Source organism: Sprattus sprattus (genome assembly GCF_963457725.1).
Source record: "Sprattus sprattus genome assembly, chromosome: 7".
In the NCBI taxonomy this organism is placed as follows: Eukaryota; Metazoa; Chordata; class Actinopteri; order Clupeiformes; family Clupeidae; genus Sprattus; species Sprattus sprattus.
The window spans coordinates 21,945,315-21,970,555 of record NC_137926.1 but is presented as its reverse complement, the minus strand read 5'-3'; the positions used below and the strand labels follow the sequence as shown (position 1 = coordinate 21,970,555).

At 42.0% G+C, this 25,241-nt stretch overlaps 2 protein-coding genes across 3 annotated transcripts; both read right to left on the bottom strand.

The window, feature by feature from the left end:
* Positions 1-778: 778 nt before the first annotated feature.
* Positions 779-16,025, bottom strand: chka (choline kinase alpha). The gene is made up of 12 exons (XM_080842824.1): positions 15,597-16,025; positions 15,020-15,128; positions 12,979-13,032; positions 9,109-9,222; positions 8,268-8,401; positions 7,058-7,162; positions 6,624-6,682; positions 6,424-6,511; positions 4,222-4,330; positions 4,016-4,122; positions 3,354-3,435; positions 779-2,942 (listed from the first exon to the last, which is right to left on the bottom strand). Exons 1-12 carry the CDS (start codon positions 15,830-15,832, stop codon positions 2,883-2,885), a joined length of 1,257 nt encoding a protein of 418 aa, XP_080698950.1. The 5' UTR covers positions 15,833-16,025; the 3' UTR covers positions 779-2,882.
* A 1,288-nt stretch (positions 16,026-17,313) lies between these two features.
* Positions 17,314-25,015, bottom strand: kmt5b (lysine methyltransferase 5B). 2 transcript variants are annotated; one of them, XM_080842061.1, is made up of 10 exons: positions 24,683-25,015; positions 23,307-23,632; positions 22,925-23,072; positions 22,425-22,593; positions 22,191-22,300; positions 21,706-21,872; positions 21,262-21,281; positions 20,696-20,832; positions 20,345-20,544; positions 17,314-20,116 (listed from the first exon to the last, which is right to left on the bottom strand). In XM_080842061.1, exons 2-10 carry the CDS (start codon positions 23,449-23,451, stop codon positions 18,528-18,530), a joined length of 2,685 nt encoding a protein of 894 aa, XP_080698187.1. In that variant the 5' UTR covers positions 23,452-23,632; positions 24,683-25,015; the 3' UTR covers positions 17,314-18,527. The 2 variants fall into 2 exon arrangements, with proteins under 2 accessions (XP_080698187.1, XP_080698188.1); XM_080842062.1 differs by having other exon boundaries at positions 24,841-25,015.
* Positions 25,016-25,241: the final 226 nt, after the last annotated feature.

Sequence of the window (25,241 nt, the reverse complement as noted above, 5' to 3'; positions counted from 1 at the left end):
TGATAGCTTTAGTTCATGTGTGACGGACTTCACTTGTTGCCCAGCAATGAAGTTTTGGCCCCATGTGTTTTTATTTATTTTCAGGGAGGAAAAATTAGGGCATCCAATCAAGTCTAATATTTGACATTAGCTAGTCCATGTTATGTAACACTGCTTTATTTTGATACACTGTTCATGTGGTTTGGACTTGGCTGACATTTTATTGATCTGCAACAGGTCATCTGCCACATGCGTATGCAGTGGTATCCATGTCTCTACATGACACATACGTTGAGCAAAACATCAATGTTACATAAACTTGAGCGCTCCTGTTGTTAGCTCCTAATAGTTAACATAAAAATAGATGCTTTGAATGTCTGCTCTGTGATCAATTATGTTTTTTAACAATCAAGATACTTCCAAAGAGAAGGTCAGCTAGTTATTATTAATTTTACCTCTTAATCCTCTGTTTCGGTTTAATTATTTTCATTGTATCCTGTACCCACCGTTTCACATTTGAAAAACAGTTCAACTACACAGTGCCTTCTGCTAATCATAAAATCTCGATTTGCATCTTGATTCACTGCTGCTGAGGCTAGTCATGGCATTGTGGGCTGTGCCACGGAGGAGGTCAGAGATCTAAAAGCACTGTAGTGCTAAGAACAACCTCATACATTTAGCTATTTTGTGATGGGACACGTTTCATTTTATGGAATGACTGCAACTCTTAAGTATGGTATGAAACAACACACACGTATGGGGTTGATTACATTTCTTTATTGATCATATATGTGCAAAGCAAGAATTGGGACAGTATATGGATTACCCTGGCAATCCCTCTTTAACACTCTCTGTTATAAAAGCTACAATAGAGAGAAAGCTAAGGCTAGAGTCAGTAATATTGGCATAGAAGCAAGGATTACATAGTGGCCAAGAGAGAAAAAGAGATAGATAGATGTTGGGGTCAATTTAAATCACATTTTCAAAAAGTGGGTACATTGCAACCTTCCAGAAAAAGGTTATCATTACATTCACCGTCATCAACAAGAAGCAGCTCTGTAATTTTACAGTATCTTAAATGTTAATCGTCTTACAGAAATACAGTGTAATTGATCAACATTTAAATTATCACATTTCGAATTTCATGTTTTTCATGGCCGTGATTTAAAAAAAAAAATGTAATAATGACCACCAACAGAAACTCACATGAGGATAAAAGAAAACTGATTTCAACAAGAAAAGAGATAACTTTCTTATTAAGAAAAATACATCTTCCATTGCAGGAAAAAACACATGTACATGTAACTGGTCCGGAAAGTGCCACTGACATAGTTAGCAAAAGGCTCAGGTTGCCTCAAAAATATCATACGATGATTGAATAAATGCACACACATATAAAAATACAATGGTAAAACACAGTATAGTGACTTGTAAAGTAAAAGAGAGTTAAAGATTTATCACAGTTATTCTTTTGAAGATAACATTATTTCAAGGGTATAACCAAGACAAGTCAAGGAGAGACAGTTCTGTTACTCAAAACTTGCAAGTATGCAAAAGATTTCAAAGAAGAAACATTAACATTCAGTACTCCCACAGGGTTTCACTGGCACTAACAACCTCCATTAGCTTTTCCAATGTTGCACCGGGAAGCTGTAAGATTGTACATTTTATCTTTTCGGATCCGACTGTGTTTAACTCAATGACTGTAGAAAACAGTCATTGTTTGAACTCAATCCTCAGGTCCCCACACACCGGTAGGTTAAATCGTAAGGTGACTGGTTAAATTGAAAGGCTCTTATGTGCAATTAGGGATTCCCTAGGATTCCAGCAGGAAGCAGACATCCCATCTAAATGTTCTGATTCTTAGGGTTTGATGGGGGCAAGATGTATGTTACATCATGTTTGTTGCACGATGTTTGTTACATCTTGCCCACTTGGAAATCTGCTTGAGATTGTGTATCTGTGTGTAAACAAATGTGCATATCACAGTGTCTATACTGTTACAGTAGCCCAGGACATGGAAGCTGGGGATTTAATGTGGTTTTGTACAGGTGTTAAATGGGATATCTGCTCTACTTCTGTAATCGCCAGTGAACATCATACGTATACAGGATCACTTTTGAGATATCTACCATCTTGGCTCACCTCTCCTGTCTACCCATAGGGTACACCTCTAGTGACAGGTACAGTTTCTCAACCATTTTCACAGGTTACTAAAGGTGTTACCAAATCAACCTAATACTGCAGAAAAAAACTACTCATCTCATAAATTACATCATAGCCTATATTCAAGTTGAGAAAGAGGTAAACAAACGAAAAGCCACAGTAAAAGTAAATGTGTTGATGACGACAGAAAAGAACTGTAGACATTAAATGGAGGCATAGTGTCCATAGTGTTCGGCCATTCTGCTCACTGACTGCAACCTTAGTCCTACACAGTGCCTTTGCCATCATTGCGTTTGTATAGATAACATTAATTAGCAGGATTAGAGTCTGTGATAAAACACACTGAAAGTGCTTCTGGGTATTTTTCCACCAATGTTGGCATTTCAACTGCATGTCTTTGTGTAAGTAAATGCATAAACCTAATAGCTTTCAGCACGACCTAAATGTACAGATAGGTGGAAATATTTCTTGAGTCGTCAATGAGTATTGAGGACTTTGCAAGTGCAGGAGTTTTTGGGGATATAACTTGTAAACACGGCAAGGCAAGGCATGGAACGTTAGTCAGTATAAGCTGAGAATCCTGGAGGTGTCATCATGATCCATGCAGCAACGTTCTGAGAGGAGCATCTCTCATTTGGAGAAAAGAGACATTGATGCCTTAATCACCTGTACCCTCATCTCCCCACTTCTAGACTCAGCTGGTCCCCTTTACCAAAAACAGTTAATCTAGACCACCCTTAGACCCCAAGTTTCTTCTTCAGGTCATAGAACGCATCGAATCTCGCCATAGCATATTCCTGGGAAAAGACAGAAAGCAGAGATAAATTACTTGTAAAATAGGGCAAAGGAAATATTGACAGATAAAAGTATGCCAATAAAGGCAAATGTCACGGCACTGTACAGAGGTAAAAAGCTTTTAAACCAAACCATAGGGACACAGCCCTCTCATCTGCCTCTCTTGCCATGCATGATATTCTGATATCATGCAAATATTTGTGTTGGGGCCGCATGGTTGTGCCACATCACAAACACTGCAGCGATCAGTTACTTAAAACACTGCTCTTGCGGTCTCTCTGTTTTTGATATCATTGTCCCATAGACTTATAACATGTCTGGTTTGCCATATGCTATGTACTGTATTGCCTTTAGATACCAGGCTCCTGCACTGAGCACACAGAGTAGGAGATTACGTGACAGGCATGTCTTACCATGTAGCCAAACTCAATAGCGGATATTCTGGCTTGGATGACGGCCCATAAGCCCCAGAAGAAGTGAGATGCAAGAGCAAACCTGTAAACACACACACACACAATTTAGTGAATGTAGAGCTACATGAACACAGAAAGCCCCCTCGTCTCAGTAAAGGCTAACCCTGGGTTTCTGCCAAGCCTTTGTCTTCCTAACAGAGGCCTTTCGGAGATTTGGAGTACACGAAGCTCAGCAATATGGGAGACCTTGCACCCTGAGTTTCTACCATGCTTAGTACATATTTCAGTCATTACTGATCACTGACTAAAGTAAAACCATGAGGAAATAAGGCGAACTCAAAGAGCAATTAATCTGTCAGGTAGTTTCCAACCCATTAACCCCAGTGCCTAAAGCATCTGGTATGCTTGATGGATTGGACATTGTGCATGCCAACGGTGACGTCAACAATGCAGCAACATCTTTTCCGCAATTTTCACCTAAATGATAATGACATGAGAAAAATACCATGCACAAGGAAAGGAAAGGCAGGTATAAATTACCCCAAGGCAGCACAAAAGCCATATGTTCACAATAACTGTGTATATTTGTGAAATGCCAAGAAAATCAATTATGTGTGTTTGTGTGTGTGTGTGTGTGTGTGTGTGTCAGGAGCACATAGTACCTGTTGACTTCCTCCACCATCTTCTCCTTAAGTTTCAGCTGGTCCACACTGCTCAAGTTATCAAACCCCTTGTCAAATTCTGAGAGGTACTGTCCATAGAAGTGCATCTGTGGAGAACATTGAATAGAGCTGTTTAGTCTGATGCTTTGCATATTAAGCCTGAGGTAAAAGACAGTGAGAGGAAGAAGCATTTGAATCCTACATACCTGCTGAGCTTTGGTAGGGTAATTCTTTGTGTGAACTTTGAAGAATGGAGGCTTGTCGTGGTTGTAGTCATACATCCACTCACAGAAGTGGTTTCCGATGTCAAACCCCCTAATATATCAGGGAGAAAACCAATGAATATGTATTCCCATACTGAATTAATGTCGGAGTCAAATGTATTACCTTTACTATTACATCGAAATGTGTGCAATTGGAAGCTTTGAACTCCTCCATCTCCCCCCTCCATTAGAGTACCCACTGCAAAATCTGCCAAAACAGGAATCTTGCCTTCTCTGAACCACACATTTGGCCTAAATCAATCAGTAATGAGCTGGCAAACACTCAGCGCTGGAGTGTGTGTGTGTGTGTGTGTGTGTGTGTGTGTGTGTGTGTGTGTGTGTGTGTGTGTGAGAGAGTGAGTGTATGTATGCGTGTGTTTATGCGTGTATGCGTGTGTGTGTGTGTGTGTGTTATGTGTGTTGAGGGGGAGGGGGGGCTGACTTTAAATGTGGGGCACAGCTGCTTTGGAGAGAAGACAAAAGACACACAAGATGTGTTTCTGAACACCAAGTGTCATTCCCAGCAGTGTAGCCTTTGCTCTAGACCGGGGTACAGCAAGAGGAACAAACGCTTCGCGTTGCCCTTTTAGACAAAGAGCATCGCTGTAGAGGAGAGCAGCTTGGACAGGAGGATGGGAAAGCAAACAAAACGTGTGTCAAGGCTTGGGCTCCATTTAGATCTCCATCACCTCAAATGAGCCCAGTTGACGGGACTTGGAGTAAACAAAAAAAGAAAACTAAAAAAACCCAACTGAGGCAACACAAGATCAAGGCTTGGGGAGGACGTCTAGTGAGTAAACCTCTGAAAAATCCGATCAGTCTTTAGCAAGCATGTGTGAGAATCTGAACTTGAATGCCTTGCCAGTGTTTTGACTTAGCCCTCATTGGCTGACTGCCAGGCCACTGAAGGTCTCTTCTAAGCAACTAGGCACAAAAGTATTTCAGGCTTCGGGGGAAGATGAGGAGAAAGACTGGCTTGGGTAAGAGTGAGCTGGGACTATAAGATTGTGGCAGCTGTGGATGATCAAAAAGACTAGAACACTCTGCCTGACATCTGTGAGGCAAAGGATGTTTAACCACAGAATGGCAGAGAAGTAAAAGTAACAGGGAAACTTTTTATGTGAACCAATTCACAAAATGCCTGCCTCTGTGTGTTGGGTTACATAAGGGTGCTTAACTTCAAATAAAAAAATGGCTGCAGCAGTGATCAATCAAAGAGCTGACTATCATCCAAAAACCTCTGCTAGAAAATTGGGAGCAGCATGTCTGGCAAGCCCTGTGTCTGAGGCAAGGGAGTGGATTGGATTGGATTGGATTGAACTGAATGTCTGGCTTAAATCTACAACACTGTAAGAGGGGGGGGGGGGGGACTTACAGCAGACTAAAGGAAGCTTGGATATCATCCTAATAAGAGGCTACAGGGAAAGGGGCCTGTCTTTGGGGAAAACAGAAGAAACTGGCAGCCTTGAATTCAGATGGTAGTCTGGGAAGTCCCGCCCCACTTCTTCCGGCCAAATTGATTTTGCCTCAGAACTGGGTCTGGCCAAGTATGGATACCCGTTCATTTCAAGATTTCCACAATCCTTGGAGCCAATCACAAACTGGCTTTTGGCTACCTGGCGCGCCATTGGCGGATTTAAACTTACCACGGCTACGTTGCAAATTCTACTGCACGGAGAGTTTTTAAACATTGGACATGGTGGCCGCCGAAGCACCGCAAAACTTCGATAAGGCAAGTTTTCTTTGAAAACAGAACAGAAACTTGCCCTGGAACAATTCATACAGAAAAAATATGTGTTTGCTTTATTACCGATCGTTGTATCGTTGTATAGTATCGTTGGTCTGATTGGTTAAAGGCGTGTCCAATTACGTGAGTGAAGTGGATCGCTGATGATAGTTGGCCAGACTAACTGAGCAAGTGCAATGCAGTGAAGGGGCAGGGAATTCCCAGACAATTCAGATGGTAGACCACCGTTTTAAATGAACAAAGAGGTTCAACTATTTCATTATATCTTCCTGAACAGAAACTGTACACGTCTAAAAACTAAATGATTTGGGTCTTTCTGAGTGTCTATGGCAAAATGACTTATTGTGAGAGAGTGAGCGTAGAGTTGCTCAGCTGTGTCCAGTGTGTTTGCTACAAACCTGTAGTTGTAACTGCTGTACTCAAAGTCAATCAGCATGAGCTTCTGCCTGTCTGAGTCCTCACGGCCATTCAGGAGCAAAATGTTTCCTGAGGGAAAAGCATTCAGTTAGGACACTTAACTATGGTGTGTTTCATTCTGAACCACAGTCCTTGAAGGAATTCCCTAGACAAGACAAAACATATTTTGCAGAACTCCTACCTCCTTGGCAGTCGTTGTGACAAAAGACAACAGGCGAGTGAGTCGCCTCTAGTAGGTTCCTGTGAATCAAGAAGGAAAATAGTCATGCAGCAGCCCAAAGAATGAACATGAATTCACAGCAATTACACTATATCAATATTCTCAAAGGAACATTTTGGAGACAAACATTATTGTACACCGACTTTCAGTGCATTATTCAACAAACACATTTGCAATATCTTAGTTAATGTGAAATTGAAAGCATTGGATTATTGCTTCATTGATTCCTTTGTTTTTTCATGCATTTAATGTAACATGTACATTACACATTACATTAAATCATTACATGACACAACACACTCAATAAGAGCATGACAATAAATACACTCAGAAAATACAATTGTAAACTTCCATTATAATGTAAAAATAAATTGACGTGATGAATGTTAGCTCACTTTAAGCCCTCTATCTCTTGAGGCAGGTTGCAGCTCATCAGTTTGGTGAACATGCGGACGTGGGACTCTCTGGTGAAGGTCAGGTTCAGCACCTGGTTCATGTACCTGTAGGGAAATGAGTATTACATAAATTACCTACAAACACCATGGCCTGTTTGAGATCAGAGTTTAAGCCACCGTGGAAAACACGCCATCATAAAAATTCCTGTTACTGTGGAGATAAGCTGGTATCTCCTGCTGCATAGTGTATATTTTGGCTAATGTGGGCAAAGGACAACACTCTACTGAACCACATACTAGCAAGCGGGCTCTTGGAAGCTGGGACAGCTGTGGTGAGAATTGTATAAACTGCTGACATTTACTTTTCATAAGAGGGAAGTTAAACAGAGGTTACAGAGGAGGGTTGCTATGAAGACTCACATCTGAGCGTTGCAGATAAAAGTGTTCTATGAAATCAGAAAATTATGGAACGTGCATAACTGCCAAATTCACATGATTGAACTTCATGAGGAGCCCACACACACAAAAATACGGCACGTGCAATATTGTTACATTTGCACAGCATGTCATTAACGGGGTCTATGTTCGAAGTTGTTCTGTGATGAAGGTGCTTACCCACTGAAACATTGTTGACTTGTAACTGCTACGCAGACGTAGTGATCCGCACAGTGCGAACACAGCAGTCTTTTTCTGACACTGTGCAGTAGTTATTCTACTGGAGTTTTCATTATTCTCTTTGCTATTTAATGTGAAATTCAGTTAACTGTTTTTGGTGAGATCCGTGAGATTTAGTGTCACATACATTACATGATGAGAAATCATATGAGAAATCTGTCAGTCCCACAGATAAAACGTGATGGCTTGACAGGTATGACAGACTGACCACAAGAAATACAATGTAATGACGATGTGCACATACCACTAAAGTTGAGTACAGGTGCCCAAAGCAGTAGCTAGATGTTTGCACACTGCACACCCTTATTGAGTTTAACATTTCATTGGCACAGTCTACGTTTTCATCAGACAAACATCCATGTGAAAGAGGAGACCATTTATTCGGAGTGACATCATGCGTCTGGCTGCCCACAATCTGCTCGTGACCCATATTTATCTTTACCTTAGTTACCCATAGAAAATCTGTGACTTTCCAGACAATAATGGCAACTTGTGCCTTAACACAGGTGGTGTATTGTTAAGGGAGCAAACTCACTTGTCCATAGTGCCGAACAACCACTTGGGCTCCTTGTTGAATGGCATTCTCATGCCGTGGAACTTGGCAACCTTTTCAGCGATCTCAGCAGATATACTGGGGATACTCAGCTCTTCTGTGTCCAGCTTTCTGCTCTGTAAATAATAGCCATGCCAAAATGTGAGGGTGATGTTTGTTGAGAAACCACTCCAACTGGCAACCGCACAAATGCTCCTGTGAAATGGCATGTCAAATGGGCTTAAGAGGCCTGGCCCGCTTCACATCTACATAGATCATCTCAATTACTCAAGCCAGTAATTATTTAAAGACATTTTAATATTCCACCATTTATCTTTACCACATCCTATACTAAACATATTAATTTAATGAGTCTAATCTAAGAAATGCTTTTGGTAAGTTTTACAAATGATTGCCATTAATATTGAATGTACTGTGTGCTGAAAGCACAGAGTGGAAATGTACTTCTAAATTTAAGCTCAAAGTAGGCTGCAGCATGAGTTGGCATTAAAAGTAGCTAAGCTACACAGTGACAGGGCAGAACACTCTGTCCTCCATTTGCTGTTCAGTGGGCATGCATGATACACACTTAAACACGCTGCATGTATTATGTAATGTTTTGTTTGTACCTATTTCTGTCAGTGTTTTTAAAATAAAAAAAACACTAACTTGGGAATGGAATCATTATTTAATTAATACCAACGTCAGCGAATATATAGCACATGTGCAGACAGACATATACATTTCTCTCTCTCCGTCACACACAAACACACACACACACACAAACATGCTTTCAGAGTGCTATCTAATCAATGGTTTTCACAGCACACCAGAGTGAACTTACAGGGACAAACTGCTCCAGTCTCCCCTGGGGGAAGATGCCGTAGAGCTTGGGCCCCAGCTCGCGCTCGGCCAAAATGGCAAACATCACGCTCTCCAGGACCATAGCCTCGGCACCCTGGTAGAGGAAAAGAGCAGAGGGAGTCAGTCAACACACATATGAATTCCCCCGAGGTTCTGTGATGATCAAGGGCTGCCTCTTCCCCACTGCCCCCCCGTAGACACACTTCAGTGAAGTTCGCTCTTCCATCACCCCCTGTCCACCCCCCTCCCACTGCGAGCAGTGTAGCCTGGCTAGAATAGTGAATGTTTTGTATGGGAGCGTGGTAGAGAGGAGGCTTCGGAGGGAGGAAAAGAAGACAAATTGGGGATGCATTCACATTGCTCAGGATGGCTGCAGCCAAACTGAGGTTGATTGTTAGTGGTGTTAATCTGCCCTCCTCATTCCCTGCTGGAGGTCACTGGGACAGAAAGGCCTACACATGGGAACAAACTCAACCAGCTCCTCTGGTTAACAAAGACCAGACATGCATGGTCACTTGTGGGAAGCCAGAGCCACGTCAGAGGAACTTGCATACATTTCTATTGTAATGAAAACAAATTGGCCATTGAGCCAAGAAAATTAAAAAAATATATAAAAAAGAATATAAGACTCAACACAGCGTAGAGGTGCCACCCGGAACAATTTCTAAACACTGTCGTCTCGGTGCAATGGAAGATTGCTTCATTCATCGCCATGGGTCACGTCATTGATATACTATGTGGCAGAGCTGCTGTGACAGGACTCTTTCTGAAAGAAGAGAGACACACAAGGAACAAGGGAGGCGATTGTACTGAGAGGAGAGGGGTCTGCCAACAACTCAACTCATGAATTGAAGCAGCCTAAGTGAGAAAGACATCAGCGCTTTGCTACGGGTGGTGAAAATAGCAGCAGAATAGAAGATGACCTCAGCACCCCTGGGTTTGTAAATGGCGTGATACAAATAGGACAACTGGACTGAAATGTGAAGTCCTGGAATAATTTTCAATGTCTAAGCTAAACTGAGACGGACAAATGCACTGTGTGTGCTTTTGGTATACACAGGTCGACAGCATCTATGGTCAGTGTGCAATATTAAGACACTGGAGGCATAACCAACATACTCATTCTTGTGCCTCCTATGACTCCTATTTGCCGCCTACCCCAGAAAACGGAAAACCTTCATTAACAGGTTTCTGAAATAGCATTCCATGAACACAGTGTCCTATTCGTCAGCCTATTTGTTTGTAATGTAGAACTAGACAAATAGACACAGTGGTTTTTGTTAACACCTGTGCTGCCACATGCTGCCTCAGTCAGTGAAGGCTGCATCAGCCTTTTGAGTTAGTGCTGATAGACACCTTGCTTAAATCTCCTCAATTCGAAAACTCCCTTAGTGTAATCATCCTGAAACACATTTTGAACAAAGGTATGTATTGACTTGTGAGTCAAGGAGAGAGGAGGAGGCTGCAAAGGTTGAAAAGGCTGTCTCAGCATCTGTGTTCATGGCTCTGAATTCCAACACGTTAACCCCTAGGTTGTAAAATTCCAACACGTTTCGCCTGTTAAAATCTTTATGGGAATTGCTGCAATTTCAGGAAAATAATGTCCACTTACAATCTTTTGCACTTGCAATAGTGACACATTTTTACGAGACAAAACTCACTATGAGGTGGTATAAACAGGCTCTGCTCCCTTAAACAGCTTCCCGTGACCACGCTGGCAAATGTAGGTCACATGCCACTTCCTTTTGTTTCAACACGCTTGCGTTCATTTGGGTATGTGTGATGAGGGCAAATATGGGCCTCCGGTGTTCGTTCTGGCCAATCGTGAATGAGGCTCAGAGTGGCGCAGATCCACCACAACTTCCTGTCAACATCCAGCAGGATACTACTGCAGCGCGCCACAACTCCTCTCACAGGGGCCAGCCAGCAATCCAGCCTCACAAGCATGGACGGAAATTACACTTCCGCAAAAACAATTCGGCTTAAGAGGAGGAAAGGTGGCCTGCACAGGGACACTCATACTTACTGAATCACACGTTTTTAATAGAAACACTAGTGTGGGTTTTACTAGGTCAAATATGACCAACTGTAGTCCTACGCTCTGAGAACATCTTTCCTGACTTTAAGCACAAACACATCAACTGTAAAACAACAAAGAAAGGGCAGAGAGGAGAGATTAGATGGCAGATGAAATCTAATAAGCAGGACAATGCTAGATGAAGGGCAAAGACAGTTATGCGCTGTGGCTCCACTGAGGGCACCTGCTCTGACTCTCACTCCCCTCCCCCTTGCTGAGTGTACCAAGCAGCTGCTGGGGTTTTCCACCTATGAGCCTATTACAACTGCAGACAGATCAAGAAAACAAGGGCATGACGCATGAAACAAGCTAAGAGCATGAGATCAAGAAGAAACAAGGGCATGAAACCAGCTAAGAGAATGAGTTAGTGAGTGGTGGAGAAGCCGAGTAGAGTGCAGGGCAACAACAGGAGAGAGAAAACACCCACACAGAGAGAGAGAGAGAGAGAGAGAGAGAGAGAGAGAGAGAGAGAGAGAGAGAGAGATAGATAGAGAGAGATAGAAAGAGATAGAAGAGACAGAGATAGAAAGATAGAGATAGAGAGAGAGAGAGCGGGGAGGGTGATGGAGAAATAGGGTCGCTGTGGCAAGTAGATAGACAAGTCAGCCAGGAAATGTCCAACTACAAACAATCAGGCTGAGGCTAAAATAAGCTCTTAATGGGATCCGTGGCTACAGACCCGATTAAGAGGACTGCTCACGCATGGAAGTCAATTGAAGCTAATGGTAGCTGCTAAGAGGACAAATGTGCAAATGGTTACATCTGTAGTGACATGATGGTATGCAGATAATTAATTATTTCCCTGGTATTATAATACCTATATTAGTCTTCCTCCCACTCCCTATCAGTATACCATATCTAAAATACTTTCTATAAAATACTAGTCCTTCACTTTACACAGTACAGATTTCCAGTAGAATGAAGACTTAAGCAGCTTCTACATGAAGTGAACATCATGATGAACACATGTGTGGAAATGACTGAGGGTCATATTGTGAAGGAGCCCACTCATGAACAGGCTGCTTGAGATTGGCACACACTCACTTAAAACATTTATAACTTCCCTACTACCACAACCAGCAATTTATCACGTAGTCGTTCTTCTTCATTCACAATTGATGACTGTTTACTTATATAAATGAAAGAAATCTGAACAATTTCAAAGTTTCAAATTGTATTAATTTGTCCGTCGTCGTACTGTACATAATACATGACATGATATTTGAAAACATACATTGTGCATTATTCACGTGAGACTAATACAAAGTGGAACAATCATCAAACAATCAATTTCACATTCTAGTATTTCAAACAGTACAGAGAACTGTAAGGGTAAACTGCAATGCTGATAGAATACAATGGCAATCTCATGTATAGGAGTTTAGTAGCAGGATATAGTGCAGCACAGTTAATTGCAGTGATGAGAAAATGCGAGGCACAGAATGTTTTTAACCTCACATGACCCCTCGTCGTCATGCCACCAGCATGCATTTTTAATACGCAGGTCTACAAACTGCAGAGTGAGTGTTTACCAAACACAACACTGCTGCCTCATGAGGGCTGGGCCTCCTAGTAACAGGAATGACATGAGAAGCATTGAGATGTTGGAAACAAGACTCCGGTCCCATTCGGAATGGTTTCAGGACAAATGTCAGGCTGGTCTTCCCAGAGTTTTTATAAACTTTGGGTTAACTAAAGCCTGAGCATGAAAAAAAAAAACAATGTCTTTGCAAACAGTATATGCAAATCCTTTTTTTTTTATTAGTTACTTACTTGAAAGTGATTTTCTTTGTTTGACTGGCTTGGCTCCCCTTTATTACAGGACATCTAGCAACGAAAGAAAAAAACACACTAACCATGAGTACATGATGATTCGTTTCATAGTCATCCAAGCTATCCCCACAGTTTGTGGAAGGAAAGGAAGTCCTACTTTTGAAATTCCATACAGACAATGTGTAAAGTTGTCTTGGCAAAATAGATGTCCCTGAACAGGGGACAGGTCAGTTACTTCTGTTGCCTTTTTACACATGATGGCTTCGTCTAATGACACCAACACAAACATACCCAATGATAAAAGAAAAGAAAAAAATCAAATGCCATTAGACATAAAATAAACCGTTTATAATTCCGCTGTCGGTGTGCAAATTTTTATTGAGGAGAATTTATGAGGGCCATTACGAAACCCATTTTCCATTTGATATATTTGGAGACTGTTTTTAATCATGGTCACCGTACATTACAATCCATTAGCTTCCAATTTATAATAAATAAACTTTTGCAGTAGTGTCAGGCTTGGTATCCAAGGTGAGGAAAGAACTCTTGGTGCCTACAAGAAACAGACACGTACACTCTGCCCTTTTGTTAAATGCTCCTATGATATGCCCTGCATGGCACATATGGTTAGTCATTGGTCTGTCAATGACAAAAACAAAAAAACAGACTCATGGTCAAAAAATCTGAAGAATGTGCATGTGGAATTTGGACTCCAGGTTTCTGCTAACTTTCTAATTTTTGGTTGCCATGGCTTCTAGCGGGTGATGTCAGAGTACTTGTATCTGGTTTTGGGCTCAGCTCATCATGCCACATTACTGGCTACACAAATGTTGAGCGCTTTAAATGAAACCAACAAATGTACTGGTTCCTACTTTAATCAGCCAATAGGATAGTGGCATGATGCATTTTGGAGATGATCATTTTAAACAACCTAAAGACAAATCTATGGTCTGGTTCATAAGTGCTCACCACAAATACAGTTGCCAATTTGTCAGCTGAGTCAGTGAAACCACTCTGCAGTTAATTCAAGTTAAACAGCTTGGTGCACATACTGAGAGCATGCTAACTCTCAATTATTATAGCCTTTTTTAAGTTTGTATCAGTTTCCTGAAATGTGAACACATTGCTGCAGTTTTCAGGGATCTCATACTGTACCGTGTTTGATATGGTGGAATCACCTGGAAACAAGAGTGCTCAAGGCACGCTCCTTTCGGTAAGCCTACGGCAAAGAACACACGCATGTACAGCCATGGTGGAACATCACCCCGACAAGACTGTGGCTTCGTCAAGGCCACAGCCACCCTCTCTCTCACCCTCTCATACACACATACACACACACACACCTGTGCAGTCTGCCTCTGGCGCCTACTAAAACACAGTGTTTGCCTATTTAGGCAAACAATATCTTCTTCACAAAGCTGACTTGTATCTCTTGGGAAACATATCATTTACAGACCTAGACAGTCATATTAAGGCAATGAAGAATATGTTACATTCATACATACATTCAACATCCAAGTGGATAAACTGTGTGGTTTTTGAGAAGTATTGCCCAATAAGATTGAGGTCATGGACTAATGATTAACTTTCATTGGACAATTGTGGGTTTTAGAATTTTACTCATAATATGGAGAAACAAAGACAATCTTACTGAAAGAATCCAATGGCTTATTACCTGATAACCTGATACCCACCAAAGTGAACACATGTATTTACTTTTTTATTATGAAAGACTCTCTGGTCCAACATAGGTTTAATGAATCAGAACCCCTTTGTGAACCTCCAAAGAGTCTTGCATTCAAGGCTGACACCTCGTTGGGATTTGATCGATGAAATCAGAAGGTTATCGAAGCCCGTCTGCCCGAGTGGAGCTGGGAACATATTAGAGGTGAAAGACATCTCCCTGCCCTCCCTCAAATATTATCCCACCTTGCTCTAAATCCCAATACTCAAACCACATACTTTATTTTCCAAGGATTCCGTGACATTACACAATGCACTGACAAGGAAATGTATGGATGGGGTCATCAGGAGAACAAACCTGTAGAATGGCACCATATATTCGCAGCAAAACGTTTCTCGGTTCATCGCCGTCGCTGGAGATCTGGTCTGGCAAGGCGCAGAGGAAGAGCATGTTGCTGAGGCCGCCCCTGTGCATAGATGTAGAACTACATTAGTGCAATGGGGATACAGGCGACCACGTTCTCTGAAGAAGCACATACAATGTCTCAACGGATTTCCCGGTAGAGAGGAGGCGTACTTTTTCGAAGAGTCTATTGAATGGAATTGCAACTAGTAGGTTGATTACAACAGATACAAATGATTACAATACGCATAGACGGGTTCTGTCAGCTTAAGCGTCTGGAGGCCATTCATATAAATATACATCGCCTATTTAAGATGGCAGCAATTTCAAGAAATCATTTATATTTTCGAGCGTTATAGACTCCGTCTAATTTTTTTAAAGGTTTTATATACAAAGCCTTTAAAGCCGTTGAAACAGAATAGGTTTAAAACTGGTCAAATTCAGACGCAGAATAACAAAGGATTTTTTTTTTTTTATATACCCGGAACTATGAATTCAATTTTAAACTGAAAGCTACTGATAATCAACCTACCTGATAATGGTGATCTTAAACTCATCTTCAGTCAGAGATTTCCATGCTCCGTGGAGAAACTCTTTACACCACAAATACGCCTTATGCTTCGTCTGCTGATCAGGCTCGTCCGGACGAATGATATCTTTGCAATCGTTCTCTGTATTTGGCTGGACTTCGAGTGAATTTTCAGTGACTAATAAGCCCAATGACATCGAAGGAGAAGACGAAACCCCATTAATGAACTTGGTCTTCATTTTTCCTCACAAAATGTAAAGCTTCGCTAGTAGTGCAATGTTACAATGGGGCTGACTGAAAACTGAGTATTTGAATGCAGGCTTAAATGTAAGCTACAGGAAGAAAAGGTTTGTTAGCTACCAAAACTATGAATAATGTAACTAATCGTACAACGTAGCAATGATCAAGCGGAGGGTTCGCAGTCAGTGTTAAACAGCGACACTGAATGAATCAAGTAACTGCAGCATATGTTGCTCTTGCTTTTACATTATTGTTGAAATGGAGGTGTTTACTGCGACGTCACACGACCACGCCCGTACTCTTCCTCTATTGGAAGACTAAGGTACGTCCCCCCAGCAATCAAACCAATCACAATACTCAAAAATTGTGAGTGAATTTTTGACCACTGAAATCAGAGGTGACATCACTACAAATATTAATTTGAGGTGTTTTTAACTTTTCTATGTAGTGTAACCCTTTTGACAAGACTTAAATCCGCTTAGTGAAGTGCTTATGATTTGAGTTTACGATTTTGTGTGGACAACGCTTGGCTTATCATGAGGCTAGATTACCGTTTGTTGTCTAAAGCTCCTCTCACAACCTGATGATGACGATATTGTGTGGACAACGCTTGGCTTATCATGAGGCTAGATTACCGTTTGTTGCCTAAACCTCCTCTCACAACCTGATGACAGTACAGCTCTATCAGGTCTTAACGGGGTCAGCTGCCAGTGGTCATATGAGGGTGAATCATGCCAGGCATGATCATCCGTGACTTCATCACCATTTCCTGTGTAGTAGCTTTACAACCATCTTCACCAATAGGTGATTAATCAGGCTCTATTCAACATGTGACCGCCTAGAAGGGATTCATTGGCATGCTTTCAGGTGTGCTGCGCACTAGTGCCTGACCACTGGACAACTTCTCAATGGCATTTTCTGAAATCTTTGACTGTTTGGGTTAGGGTTAAGTAGCCATGTATTGGTTCCAGCATTGGTTTTCCAGGAGCTGTACCATAACTTGGCTGAGTTCCTGTCCTTTTCTCAACAGGAGAGCAACAAATAATTGCTGTTGTTATTCTTTTTGCTACAATTACATCACCTAACCAGACAGTCTGTGTAGGTTTTGTACTTTGTAATCTTAAACTGGTCCAAATGTCCAAATTTGATGAGATAAGAAAATCACTGGGTCCAAAACTATTTGACAACACTGAGGTAAGGAATACAGTTTAGATTGTCAGTGTCTCCCCATGACATGTCTTCTCCTCATGTCATTTAAGATAGATGCTTGGATAAAGAAGCACATTTTGAACACACTCATCTAGTAAGCGTGTTGGGGTGTAAATAAACGTTACATAAAGGATTGCTTCACTGACATTCTTGAAAAATGAATTTTATGTCTTCAAGTATTCAAACAGTTAAATAAAAAGAGTTCTCAAGATGTACATAGTGAAGAATATACCCACAAATGTATGAATACATGATCCCGTAATCCTGCAAAGATGTGCTACAAAATAATCAAATACTTACAAGACATGATTTTAAAAACAAAAATGCTGACTGCTCAACTAAATGCACAGACAGTAGACTTCGGACAGCATACAGTGTAAAACCAACACACCCCAAAGGTGGAGAACGTAAAGAGAGCAAAAGCTGCAGTTTCCTGCTGGTGATAAGAAAAACAAAAAAAGTGTGTTTTATTTAGTAATCCCTAAATTTTTTGGCAGTGCACAGCATGCACACTACAGTCAAGACAATAGCATCCAGATACAAACTGGTGGTTGACTCCTGAACAGGATGAATCAAGTTTCTAAGGATATACTGTATATATAATTTTTTTATGTGATTCAATTTCGTTTCATGGTAATCAAAGATGACTGCTGGTTGCAAACATTGACTTGCATATGTATATGTGAGGTCAGGCCAAAATTTGATGCAATGCACTGAACAATGAAATAAGAAAAGGAAAGAAAACTGAACATGTCGTCAAGGCCGTTGGTCTTGGAAATCTATATTTTTCAGAGCTGGGGACCACACAGTTTCTTGTGTTTAACACAGCACAGACGTCTCCACACAATTACATGAAAATTAGCACCTTTAACACTATGGTCTGCTTGGCTCAACCAGTTTAAGAATTCTGTGCCGAGCATATTGGCCTATCGCAGGATACCATCTAAGCCATGTTAAACAAGGCTTTCTGTTTCCTCCAAGTTGTTCCATACACTATATGCATGTGTTGTAATTTTCCCTATAGCTTCCTTTGCCACTTCAATGATATATTTATATATGTACATGTAGACACAGCCACAAAACCCTTGACTAAATTATTAGTTTTGGGTGAATTCATGCATGTGTCCGTTAAAAAGTTTCTTGGTGTATTAGTATTCCTCAACCTTGTCTTTAAAGCCCATGGAAAAGAACTTGGGGCATTTGATAAGAATTGCACGTGATAAAGCTTAATGAACGCTAACAAAATTATCTGCACATTATCAGACATGAATACATACCTGTACACTTTCTACAATATTTATAATTCATGGTACAGAACCAATAGAGAAGTGCCATCACTACGATTCATTTGTGTCAATTACAATTACAATTTTCACTGTTTTTTGTTTGTTTTTACAAGCCCACTTCAATTACATGATTCAAATAAACAAATACATGATTGGAACAATACTCCAGCCCTCACCCGCAAACACAACCCATATCAGCTTATGCATTGAGTCTGAGAGACTGATCCTCTCTCCTTCTGGAGGAAATGTCAATGTCTATTGAATCCTTGCCCACGATGAGCCGTAAGCGTTTCGCTGGTGGGAGAGGAATGAAGTCATCCTCAAACTCTTCGTTGTCAAAGTAGTCCTCCTCGTCTTCTTCCTCCTCCTCTTCTTCTTCCTCCTCCTCGTCCTCCTCCTCTTCGTCGTCCTCGTCCTCCTCCTCTTCCGACGACGACAGCGAGTCCTCCTCCATGCCCGCTGTGCTGTGGCCACCTGGCTGATGCTCCAACACCTCGCCCGCCTCCCGCTGGACGATGCCTGTGAAAGTGACATCATCAGAGTACGGCCGTGGCAGCGGCCCCCTGCCAGCCTTCTCACGCTTTAACTGGATCTTCAGCTTGGTGGCGCTGTTGTGTCCAGCGTGGCCGTAGCCGTTGTTGAGTTTCGAGGGGACATAACCCCCTCCCAATCCCAATCCCAATCCCCCTCCTCCTCCTCCTCCGCTTCCACCACGCTCCTTCTCATGGTCCTGGCTGAATTTGATGCTGATTTTAGAGGACGAGGAGCTTCCACCACCACCACCACCACCACCACCTCCTCCTCCTCCTCCTCCTCCGCTGCAAGCTCCTAGTGTCTCCACCTCCCCTGGCTCGGCCTTGCTACTGGTGCTGTCCCTCCTCCTGCGCAGCGTCAGTTTGGGTATGCCTGTGCTGTTCTCCAGGATCAGTTGAGCGTCATATCGTGTGATGCGCCTCTTTTTCTTCCCCTTGCTGCGCCGCAGGAGTTTCCCAGCTTTGCTGCCCGAACTGTCCAGCTGCTGCTGCTGGTTTGAGCTCTGGTTCTGGTGGCGGCCTGGGAGACCTAGCAAAACCTTCCCGCATTCGGCGACGTCGGCGTGCCGCAGGTCCGGGACATCTTCCTGGAGGAAGGCCTGGCCATACGGCCCGACACTCTCCTCCAGCTTTGGGGTTTTCCTGCGGCGTGGGCACATGCCCTTGCGTGGGCAATGCGCCTCGAGACTGGGCATGTTCACCTGCTGGAGGCCAGGCATGCCCATCTGATCCCTCTCTGCCCCCTCAGTTTTAGGAACTACATCGCCCTGGGGCGGGCCCAGGCTGGGAGAGGAACCATGTCCATAAAAGCCTCCACAACTGCCAGCATTTTCCTCAGAGCTGATGGAGGTCCTGGTCGACCTTCGAGTCCTGTATGACAAGGGCAAGTGGTCCTTGCGAGCTCTGGTGCCTTTTGGCGAGCTCTGATTGTTGTTTTCTTTTGCCGCCTTCCGTGCTGAGCTGCCTTTGATGGGCAGCGATTGTGCTGAACCCCGACGTGTTTTGTCTCTCTTAGGGGTGTCCTTGTGGCACATGCTGACGGTAGCTGCTCGGCTAGCGGACTTTACCATTGGCCCTCGAGAATGTCTCCTTAATTTAAGCAAAGGCGTCTTGGCGGGCTTTGATATTTGTCTCTTTGGTAAACTGGAGCTGTCTGGGGAACGTAGTTTGGAGGATGAGGTAGGTGTTGGAGTGCTTAACAAGGTTTGTCTTGTTAACTTTTTAACACTAGGCTGGGATGTCCTCTTCCTTAAAGCTAGGTACAGGAAAGACAAACAAAGTCAAAAAAGTCGACAAACATGGCCAGGCTGCTTCTTACAGTGGCTACAGAAGAATTTCTACTAATATAAGCACATCAGTGAGACACTCTTTTTCCCAAAACAGCAGACCAGACAAGACAGAAATGTGGGCAAACACTCTCTCACACACACACACACACACACACACACACACACACACACACACACACACGACGAGTTCTTACATGGGTGTGAATTGGGCTTTTCCTGAGAATCTGTGTCGACACTGGAGTGTGCTGATTGGCCATCCAAGTTCCTGTTGCCCTCCCCCAGCTTCTTCAGCCTGTTGAGGCGTTTGTCCGTTTCCCTCAGGCCATACTTGCTGTTGATAACGGGAGCTTCCACCGGCAGTCCAGGTTTCGTTTTGAATGCCCCTGTGCTGCGCCTGTTATGCAAAACATGCGGTTGACCCCTCAGGAGGTTATGTGTAGTTTAAGAAATATATTAAATGTTCTTGTGTTTGGTTAGGTTTTTTTGATCCATTTCACACAAATCACTAACTTTGAGTGCTAGGACAAAAAAGAAAAACAAAATACCGTTCACAAGTGTAGCATTCACAGTATTCATTATTTTCCCCGAAGAATCCATCTCCGTAGTAACAAGAGATCTCTTCCCCTGGTTCGATATCCCTTAGAACCTTAACGCAGGCAGTGGCACGACCCGTTGACACAAACTGTCACAGAAACACAGCAGTGAGTAAAGAGAATAACCTTGAAAGTCCACCCCCCAATAGTCTGAACACACTGACAAGACAAGACAAGGTGATATACAGATAGGTGTGTTTGTACAACAATTTAATAAAAAACCTTCAAGTTCATAATGTCTTTTTAGTGGGATTTTTGACAGATTAATAAAACACTTGGTTTAAAAGTAACTTTAATTATATCATTCTTTAAGTGGTCATCTGTTCATCCTGGTCATCCAATCCACACAATCCATTTGGCACTGCCATCTCAATGTTTTCCTTACCTCAATTCACAATCATTTGCAACAGCATTTGTGTTTAACCTGGCATTACAAACTTAGCAACATCCTAAAAAGGATTCTCTGAACTTAACATAAAAAGACATTACATATTCCTTAATATTCAAGCAACACTCACCTTGCAGTTTGGCCTACAATCTGTTAAGGAATTGAAAAAAGGATCATTAACATCCACATAAAAATGTATCAATTCTCTATGTAAACTCTGTTCCAAAGGTTTTTTTCAATCAGCTTTTTCGACCTACTGTGTCAAAATACATATTATATTGAAGGTTTTGCAGATAGATATGGACTATAGTCCTACATTAGTTTCACAAGGAAACCAGAACAAAGAACTTCCTATTACGTATGACTACATATTGAAGTTTATGGCAATGCCAATACAATGGTACTGCGGTAAACAGAATCTGATTCAGGTATTTAATGTGTTAATGAATGTATATATGTGTTAAGTTGTTGTGGGTATATTCTGGGAAACACACACACACACACACACACACACACACACACACACACACACACACACACACACACACACACACACACACACACACACACACACCGTGGTTGATGAACGCTGCAGGTCCAAGCCAGAGCTGTGCGCAGTTCTTTCGTGTAGAGAACATGACGCTAAAGTCATTTTCCCCATGCCGAAGCAGCAACCTCTCCTCAGCTGCTGTCAACTCAGCGATGCAGCCCACCAGGTATTCGATCTTATCATTCCTCTTCCTGCATGGAGAAAAGTAATTTGTCTGCATTAAACAAATTGCTAGCACAAATAGCACCTTGAAATGTAAGCAGATTTTTATATGTAATATCTGACAGATTTGTGGCTTGTAAATTAGAAGACAATGACCTCTTACATATGCAGGCCCAATACAACTGCACATATAATGTACTGGTATGTGTAATACGAACCCAGAAATTGAACTACAAAAGCTTTTATTTGTCCACTGGGATGGATAATGTATTTATTTTTCCGTCCCCTTTTACACTGTTTTGAGCGTGACTGAGAGGTAATCAACAAAATATCTCTAGGTGCATTACCATTCCTTTGTTGCTACAATTTTGGCTCCATTTTGCTCTGAAGAGTACCGGTTACATGGCAAAATTTCAAACCCGCTGTCAGAGGCGAACATGCGCAGATAAACATGTACCTGTTCCAAAAACAACAAGGGCAGTTCTCACTGTTCAGTTCACTTTCCAAGGTATATTTACAACATAACCCTAAACACACACAAAAAACAAACGATCACATTAAATATTTGGCAAATGCTTTACATGTTCTTTGAAGAGTTTTTCCTGGGTCTTGTTCTTGTTTGGAAAGTAGGGTTTTGTCCCATCTCCTGATGCAAATGCCTGGAAGGCTTTCTCAATGTCGTCATGCTTTTTGAAACTCTCAATCATATCCTTCAGTTCCGCTTGTCTGGATGCCTTGACGGGCCGAAACCTGGGAGACATCCATTCAAATGTAGCACACATATATAATCAGTGCTTCAGTAACAATTTCAATCACAGTGCTCAATATTTATAAGTAAAGTATATTTATAAGTATAGCATATTTGAAAATGCAATGTATATGAACTATAACATGAACCATACATGTCTGATGTGTGTGCTTTCTTCACAAAACAATACCAACAACTGCCAAGTCACACTGAGGATAAATCCTTCAATCTACTTCTTGTCTAAAGCAACTTGACCCACAACTACAAGACCTGATCAGGATCGTGCACTGTGAGTTGTTTTAGTGACCCCTTGTGAGAGCCAGACACACAGACCTGGTGTTCATCTTGTGTGTCTGAAAGCCCAGGTAAGGGTCCAGGATCAGGCTTGTGCTCACGTCATCATATTCACACAGCTCCTTGGCTGTCATTCCAGAGGCTGGGACATGCCGACGCTCAACGTCCATAGATGCATTTCCATACCCTGCTAGCAGAAAAACCAACATGATTTTTGGGACTCTGATAAACTGCATGTGTTTAAAACATAGTGTCACCAAAGCACTAGGCAGAACAATACAAGTTAGTCTGCAGCAACACAGGAGAGAGAAGTAATAATGGAAGTGTTCCTACTTCAATGTATTTAACCATTTATTTTAAATTCCAATGTGTGTTAGGCGGGTGTGTGTCAAGCAGCACAGGCATGGGTCCGGGCACTCACGGCGACTGGATCTTTTGCCGCTGGGGGTTCCCTTCGCTTGACGCAGGTGGGTTTGCTGTGACCTGGTTTTGTTGGAGGGCTGATGGCTGGAGAACCTGCTGCCATGTCTCCTGCCATTCAGCACCATGTTCTTGGATTCTCCCATCTACTTCATTCCAGCTGGCCACCTGCTGAAGGTGCATTTAGCCTATGTGTGCTTGGCCCACCATGTGGTCTGATACAAAAAAGGGGGTTGCAATGAAGATGTCAGATCTTTTTCTTGCTGAACTGAACAGATGTAGTCACTGAGAGTGCCTTCCCCAGCTGTGCTCTGCAACTGTTCGTAACTGGAAGCAAAGACAAAGATGTAACGTTATACGTGCTGATAAAGTTTAAAAGCAAGTCAAAATTGATACCAATCCTGCACAGAATATGGTTCTGAATTTATCAGTTCACTCCTTTTATTCTTATGAATACAATCCTTCAAATCAGAAAAGTTTTTCACAAAACACAACGCAAAACATTTAGGACCTGTAAACAAAATCGTTTACAAGGCAACTTGAGATTTTATGCCTAGTCTGCCACCTGCTGGTCGCCAAGAAACCTCAATGAAATTGATCTATATCTAGTTTATCACTACCAATCATAAACACACATTCAGTACAAGAATAGATTCCTTCCTTTACACGAGTATAACTTTGCTCATAACCCAGAGTCAATCGTGGTTCATGGCTATAGACTGTAGTTTGATGCTGAATGACAAGTGTGGTAATGATAAACTAGCTGGCTAGCCAAGTTTGATGCTTAGTTTGGCAAGCTTTTGTTTATCAATCAATCATGGATGTGCAACACACAAACTCACACAATTGAAAAAAATGACTGGTGCCACCAATTAAATTGATTCGCAGGACAAACGCTGTAACCTGAAATAACCGCTTAACTATACCTAGTAGCGTGTTGGCTGGCACACTGACTCGCTATGTTTTTCAAAAATGATAACGTTAAATATCCAAGGTAGCTAGCATTAAACTAGGCTAACTAGCTAACCGGCTAGTTACCCTTTAGGACAATGGAGCTAGATTGCTACCAACGTCAACGGTAGCTGGGACACATCAGTAATTTCTTACAGCATCAACCGGGCAATTGGTATTAATGGCTACTGGTTAATATTCGTATTATTCTCAATTACTTTTCTGACAAATGCTCCAATAATAGGCTACTTCACTGGGCCTGGAAATAGAAACCAAGCTACCTAGCTAGCTAACGCGACCCAAGTTATGCGAGCAAGCTAGCCACCCCGTTTGCTAATAATTTCAGCTAGCTAACATTACCCGGAAAAAGAATCAAATAAAGGAATGATCAAGCCGATTAGACTGATCTGTATTTTTAATACTCACTTTACTGTTTATCCTGTGATATTAACAACACGTCCCAAATACCACTGGATCTCAAAGCATCCTTTATAAAAAAAATACTATGGTACACAAAAATGTCCAGAAAATGAACATTAAAATTCAAGATGGCTGCCAACTCTGGCTAAGAAAGATGGGACTACCTCCGAAAGAAACAGAGCCGATGTTTTTGCATGGAATACGGCCTGCGTTTTGAAATTCAGCGCTTGCCAGGGATTGAAGTGTATTTTTTGAAGGTATACGCCAAGCATGCATGGAGATACGACGAAATAATATTCAATCATGTATATATCGGATGTAAACAAGAAACGCGCCTGACTCAGTTTAAATGCCTTTAAAGGCTAGTTTGTTAGCTAGCTAGCTAGCAGGAACGGAGAATTTGCAGCCAACCAGCGACGGGGGACACGATGGAGGTAGCCACCGCGTTCAAACATCTGTACGTTTATGATAAAATCCCACCTGGCTCAAAGTTTTTTATTATTTGTTTGGAATATTCTTAAAATAAGCCTGTTTTGAAGAGAACAATTATTAAAAAAGTATTTCA

Bases quoted from the DNA above. Each gene is read 5' to 3' on its own strand.
- chka (XM_080842824.1), bottom strand. From the start codon at position 15,832: ATGAAGACCAAGTTCATTAATGGGGTTTCGTCTTCTCCTTCGATGTCA. The intron at 8,402-9,108 runs GTAAGTTCACTC...TATTATTTACAG, and splicing joins GACTGGAGCAGTTTGTCCCT to AGCAGAAAGCTGGACACAGA. The intron at 7,163-8,267 runs GTGAGTTTGCTC...ATTTCCCTACAG, and splicing joins TTGTTCGGCACTATGGACAA to GTACATGAACCAGGTGCTGA.
- kmt5b (XM_080842061.1), bottom strand. From the start codon at position 23,451: ATGGGAGAATCCAAGAACATGGTGCTGAATGGCAGGAGACATGGCAGC. The intron at 23,073-23,306 runs GTGAGTGCCCGG...TTCTGCTAGCAG, and splicing joins CGGCAAAAGATCCAGTCGCC to GGTATGGAAATGCATCTATG. The intron at 20,833-21,261 runs GTGAGTGTTGCT...TTTCTGTGACAG, and splicing joins ATTGTAGGCCAAACTGCAAG to TTTGTGTCAACGGGTCGTGC.